Source organism: Aythya fuligula, chromosome 31 (assembly GCF_009819795.1).
Source record: "Aythya fuligula isolate bAytFul2 chromosome 31, bAytFul2.pri, whole genome shotgun sequence".
Taxonomy (NCBI): domain Eukaryota; kingdom Metazoa; phylum Chordata; class Aves; order Anseriformes; family Anatidae; genus Aythya; species Aythya fuligula.
The window spans coordinates 1,240,061-1,246,528 of NC_045589.1; the positions used below are offsets into that span (position 1 = coordinate 1,240,061).

Here is a 6,468-nt window from a genome sequence, read left to right on the forward strand (position 1 = left end):
CGGCACTTAATATGTGACTCCAATACCAGCAGGCATGAGTGTGATCTCCTCTAACAGACCACACCTTTCATTCAGTTGTTCAGACTTCTCTTTCTAGTCAAAGGAGAGAAATCAGTTGTCTCAACTGAGATGTCTTGGCATACCCTGCTTCTGCACCACCTCCTGCTCCAGCAGAAAGGTGCTTGTACATGCCAGGTCACGTTCCCCAACCCCACTGGGGGGCTTCAGCTGCCCAAAAGAGCACTGTCACTCTGGATGGGTAACTGAATAAAGCCCTGACTGAAGATGTTGAGCAAAGGTTGAAACATATGCCAAAAAGATGGCTGTTTAGTAACAGCACATCTTGGAAGCAGTGGCTACTCTGTGTGAGCAACTGAATCAAGCCGTATATAAAGATGCTAGGCAAAAGTTGAAGTGAATGTGAAAAAAAAAAAAAGTGTTGTGATAGTTGTGTAAGAAGTCTTCATTTTCAGAATTTTTGAAGACCTACAAAATTTCCTGATTTTTTTTTTTCATAGTTCATAGACACATGCCAGCAAGATGTACCTACACTTTCCTTCTGTGCAAAAATAATTTTTTACTGATATTATGCATCCTGACATCCTGAGGGAATTGGCTGATGTAGTTGCCAAGCCACTCTCCATCATATTTGAAAACTCATGGCAGTCAAGCAAAGTCCCCAGTGACTTGATGTGTTGGTTTTACTCAGGTGAGCAGCCAAGCTCTACCATAACCACTCTTTCACTCCTCCTTCTCAAAGGGAAAGGGAATGAAGTACAGAGGCTGAAAAAATAAAAATAAAATAAAATAAAATGCCACATGGAACCACTGAGAGAGAAGATAAATTACTCTGTACTGCCTATCAACAAGTGATGCGTTGATGCATAGATGCATAGCCTCCCCTTGGGAGGAAAGACGTTTTCATAATGAGAGCCCACCCCTCCCCTCTCCATCCTCTTTTCCACTTTTTATTTCTGAGTGTGACATCATGTGGTATGGAATACCCCTTGGTCGGTTTAGGTCAGCTGCCCTGGTGACGTTCCCTCCCCACCTCTTACCCACCCCCAGCCTGCTAGCTTTTGGGGGGGTTGGAGGGAGTCCTGGTGTTGTGCCAGCACTGCTCAGCAGTAGACACAACACTGGTGTGATACCAGTGCTGTTTTAGCTACAAGTGCAGAGCACAGCCCTGTATGGGCTCCTGCAGGGAATGTTAACTCCACCTCAGCCAGACCCAGTACATTGGAAAAAGGGAAACATCACTCCCATTTTTAAAAAGGGTAGAAAGGAAGACCCAGGGAACTACAGAGCAGTGAGCTTCACCTCTGTGCCTGGCAAGATCATGAAACAAATCCTCCTTGGGACAATGTTAAGGCACATGCAGGACAAGAAGGTGATCCAGGACAGACATTATGGCTTCACCAAGGGCAAATTGTACCTGACTGGTCTGGTGGTCTTCTGTGATGGAGTAACTGCATCAGCTGACAAAGGAAGACTGACCAATGTCATCTACTTGGACTTCTGTACGGCCTTTGACATAGACCCACATGACATCCTAATCTCATAATTGGAAAGATATGGATTTGAAGGGTGGACCATCTGGTGGATAAGGCATTGGCTTGATGGCCACACACAGAGAGTGGTGGTCAATAGTTCTATGTCCAGGTAGAGACTGGTGATGAGTAGTGTCCCTCAAGGGTCTGTCTTGGGACCAGTGCTTTTCAATGTCTTCTTCAATGACATAGATGATGAGATTGAGTGCACCCTCAGCGAGGGATAGGATAGGATAGGATAGGATAGGATAGGATAGGATAGGATAGGATAGGATAGGATAGGATAGGATAGGATAGGATAGAACAGAATAGAATAGTTCAGTTGGAAGGGACCTTCAGAGGTCATCCAGTTCAACTGCCTGACCTCTTTTGGGCTAACCAAAAGTTAGAGACTATGTATGAGGGTATTGTCCAAATGTTTCTTGGACACTGACAGGCCTGGGGCATCATCCAGGTCACTAGGAAACCTGTTCAAGTGTTTGAATTTTTCCTAATGTCCAGTCTGAAACTCCTCTGGTGCAGCTTTGTGCCATAGCATCTGGCGGAAGTCACGCAACCGCCAGCGCTTGTTGTCATGGGAGACTTTAACTTCCCGCACATATGCTGGAAATACAATATAGCCCTGAGGAAGCAGTCTAGGAGGTTCCTGGATTGCCATCCCCAGAGGTGTTCAAAGCCATGTCTGCATCTGAACATCTCCCTCCCGGCCTCCATCTTCATTCAATGTGCTGGAAGCTGAGACAAGCAGCTGACATGCAGATGTCTTGTGTGAGGCATGGGAGGGAGCTGAGCCCCCTTCTGGACTCAGGACTGCAAACAAAGAGATGCCTTGGCTGATTCAACTGACACCTTTCTGTCAGCTGGGCAAGGCAAGATCCCTTCCTGTCCTTGCATGCGTGTCCCAGCCTAAAACTGTGACACAGAAAGGTGATTCTTGAACTTCATACTTTTTTGGATACAAGGAATGACACTGCTGGAAAAGAGTTTCCTTCCCTAGTGGAGGGAAGGAACATCAGCAATCGCTTCAGTTTCAAAGTCAGTTCCCCTGGAGGCCCAGGGACACCTCAAGGGAGCCTGAGGGGGGAGAAACAGCAAGCATTTGGGCTGGAGCTGTGCTGATGAGCTGGGCTGGGATCTTGGGCCCAATGGGAGCTCCTGGCAAGCAGGCAGTGCCACAGAGAGACAGCTCTGCCCAGGAGCAGCTCCTCTGCACAGCGCAGCAGGGCTGGGGGCACTGTCTGCAGGGGACAAGGGTGGCTGAGAGAAGGGATGTTAAAGGCAGTGTGGAGGGCGGGGGGGGGGGGGATGCTGAGAGTTCACTGTAGAAGAAATCTTCACAGCTTTAACATGGTAAGTGTCTGTGTGAGGGCAAGGCAGATGCAGTATCCTAGAGGGTTCTTCTACAGCTGCCACTTCCCACGGCTGATAGGACATGGCACAGTGTCTGTCCTGACTTCTCTGGTGCAGGGACAGTTCTCTGGATCAATGATTACCTGCCAAAGTTGTCAAAAGGACAGGACATGAGGGTACCTCCTGGAAGGCTGTGCAGGCAGGGTGCAGGCAGGGGTTCTCAGGGCTGTGGTGCAGATCAGGGTCCCTGCTGTGCCCCAGGGGCTGTGTGCTGGGGCAGGGCCTCTGCTGCCTGTCAGGCTCAGCCCTTAGTCTGCCCGGGGAGCTGCCCAGGGCACTGAGGGGAGAAGCTGTGGGTAGAAGGAGTCCCCCGTGCAAGGCAGGACAGGGTCCTGCTGGTGCCCAGAGGTTGCTGCCTGGGGTAGGCTGCTCACGGGTCCATAGCACAGCCCAAACATCTCTGGAAGGGACTGTTCATGAATATGATCAAGACAGATATGTCCTGCTCAAGTCTGTGCCTTTCTGCAGCTATCTTTTCAGCATTTTGCTTGTTCATGCTGATAGGAACATGAGGGATGTCAGGTTTAGAGGAAGGGCTCAGATTCCTAAAGCATCACCCTGAGGTTTGTGAGGAACCTCAGCAACCAATAGCCTGCAGATAAGACTGTCACCTTCCCTGTTTCATCAGGGATTGTGTGAGCTGCATGCAAACATAGCGTCCAGGTCTTGGCTAGGGTAGTGTTAGTTTCCTTCCTAGTAGCTGTTATGGTGCTGTGCTTTGTATTTAGGATGAGAAGAAGGCTGATAACACATTGTGCTGAGCAGTGCTTACGCAAAGCTGGCTGGGCATCAGTTGGTGATGTGCCATTGTGTATCACTTGTTCTACATGTTCTTTTTCCTTTTTTTTTTTTTTTTTATATATATGTATTTTTATTCCCCTCTTACACTGCCCTGATCTTGACCCACAAGTTTTAGGATTTATTTTTCTGATTTTGTCTCCTGTCTTACTGTGGGGAAGTGAGCGAATGGCTGTATGGTGCTGAGTTGCCTGAAGGGCTAAACCACAACAGGTGGCAATGCCCCTGGGCTGTTCCCTGCCCCTGGAGGTGTCTGCAGGGCAGAGCTGAGCGCACAGCACAGGGCATGGGGTCTGTGAGCCATGGCAGGGCACATACATGGGGACAGAGAAGCAGCTCCCAGCAGAGAGAGCTCGAGGCAGCAGAGAAGGGCAGGCACTAAGACAAAATATTTAACCAAAATCCTGTGTCAGGGCAACAGGGGCACCTCTTGATATGTCGTGCAGTGGTGTCCCAGGCTTCCTTTACACTGTGGGACTCTGGCAATGCAGTTAGTGGGGGTGGGAAAAGATCTGACCCTCCCTTCACCAGATATGCCCTCATTAGGACATTTGATGAAGTTCTTGAGATGTCCTTCCAAGCTGTGAGCTCCTTCCAGGCTGCAATCTCCCATAGCAGCTCTGCTTTATCTGATGGAGAAGTACAGAAATGTTATGGGCAGGAAAATGCTGTTGGGATGGTGAAAGGAACTCCTTGGCTAGCAGTGGGGTGCTGACAACTTGCTCAGGTACCTGGAGGCAGGGTGAGGCACTCAGTGATCTGCAGTTGATGCCTGTGCTCTCAGAGGTGTTTGGTTTCTTCTCAGGGGGACACAGGACCGTAATACCCCTCCGTAGCAAGAAGGAGCAAGCATGGGGCAGCTGGGAACAACACCAATGGACACACCAGCTTGCCTCACCCTGCACAAAACCACTGCAAATCTTTTGCCTGTCAGGACTCACAGATGTTGTGCCTGAGTGCCCCACAGATGCTCAGGAGCTCTGCCTTCAAAGAAAACTTCCCAGAGGAGGTGATGGAGGTGGGAGAAGGTGGGGCTCAAAGGGCTGTCCAAAATACAAACAAACAAAGGTCTGAAGCTTATTTCTGCAAGCGTCATAGAATTTGGGGTGCAGATGCTGACAAGCCCTTCTGTGTTCAGAGGGATTCCACCTGGGAGATCCTGAATATCAGATCTGACCCCTCCATCCCCCTGTTTTCAGATACTACAGAATTAAAAAACCAACACCTTGGGAGTCTACAGGCAGAGGCCAAGCTCTTCATGACACTCTCAGTCAGCCAAAAGTAGAGTTCCAGTAAGGAACTGCACAGTGGTCTTGCAAAAAAGGACAAAGGATGAGTGTGTTGGGGAAGACAGTCTATGAGAAATGGCTTTGTTTTTTGCAGAGAAGTCTGTCCTAACCCTTTCCTGTCTTTTCGTTTTGGGACAGTTGCCTGGGCTCACAGGAAGAAAATGTCCAACAGCAGCTCCATCACTGAGTTCCTCCTCCTGGCATTTGCAGACATGCAGGATCTGCAGCTCTTGCACTTCGCACTCTTCCTGGTCATCTACCTGACTGCCCTACTGGGCAATGGCCTTATTATTACAGCCGTAGCCTGCGACCACCGCCTCCACACCCCCATGTACTTCTTCCTCCTCAACCTCTCCCTCTTTGACTTGGGCTCCATCTCCACCACTCTCCCGAAAGCCATGGCCAATACTTTGTGGGACACCAGGACTATCTCCTACTCAGGTTGTGCAGCCCAGGTCTTTCTGCTTGTGTTTTTGATTTCAGGAGAGTATTTTCTTCTCACTGTCATGGCCTATGATCGCTACGTTGCCATCTGCAAACCCCTACATTATGGTACCCTCATAGGTGGCAGGACTTGTGTCAAAATGGCAGCAGCTGCCTGGGGCAGTGGCTTTCTCAATGCCATGGTGCACACTGCCAATACATTTTCTCTCCCACTCTGCCATGGCAATGCCCTGAACCAGTTCTTCTGTGAAATTCCCCAGATTCTCAAGCTCTCCTGTTCAGATGCCTATCTCACGGAAGTTGTGCTTATTGTGGTTTCTGCATGTTTACTCTTTGCATGTTTTGTTTTCCTTTTGCTGTCCTATGTGCAGATCTTCAGGGCTGTGCTGAGGATCCCCTCAGATCAGGGACGGCACAAAGCCTTTTCCACATGCCTCCCTCACCTGGCCGTGGTCTCCCTGTTTCTCAGCACTGTCATGTTTTCTTATCTTAAGCCTCCCTCCATCTCCTTCCCATCCTTGGATCTGGTGATGACAGTTCTGTACTCAGTGGTGTCTCCAGCAGTGAACCCTGTTATCTACAGTATGAGGAACCAGGAACTCAAAGGGGCACTGAAGAAACTGATCCTACTGGTGGTAATTAAGATGAAATAAAGTGCCTGTCTCTCTCCACAAGTGATCTCTGATTGATCTCAGACAAATGTGCTTTGAGGCATTCTGTCATTGATAATCATGGCTGTACACAGGTGCTTGCATTCATTCCATTTCTGCAGGGAATAGACTTGTCCCTGCAGTCAGACTGACTCAGAGGCCTTCTGTAAATGGGCCTATCATCGCATGGCAGGTGGCCTCCTGTTTCTTCTTTTCATTAAGAAAGGATTTATTCAGTGCAGAGGCCGGTAGTCAACACAACTTATTTTCCCTATTCCTCCCTCACTTGTCCATAGACTGCCTGTTTGTCAGCACCTCATTTTTGCC

General features: G+C 49.1%; 1 protein-coding gene across 1 annotated transcript; it reads left to right on the forward strand.

Annotated features, from left to right (window-relative positions):
- The first annotated feature begins 5,208 nt into the window (after positions 1–5,208).
- Positions 5,209–6,144, forward strand: LOC116500148 (olfactory receptor 14C36-like). The gene has a single exon (XM_032205062.1). The coding sequence runs from the start codon at positions 5,209–5,211 to the stop codon at positions 6,142–6,144; it is 936 nt and encodes a 311-aa protein (XP_032060953.1).
- The last annotated feature ends 324 nt before the right edge of the window (positions 6,145–6,468 follow it).

Excerpts from the sequence above, each read along its gene's own strand:
- LOC116500148 (XM_032205062.1), top strand. The coding sequence starts at position 5,209 with ATGTCCAACAGCAGCTCCATCACTGAGTTCCTCCTCCTGGCATTTGCA.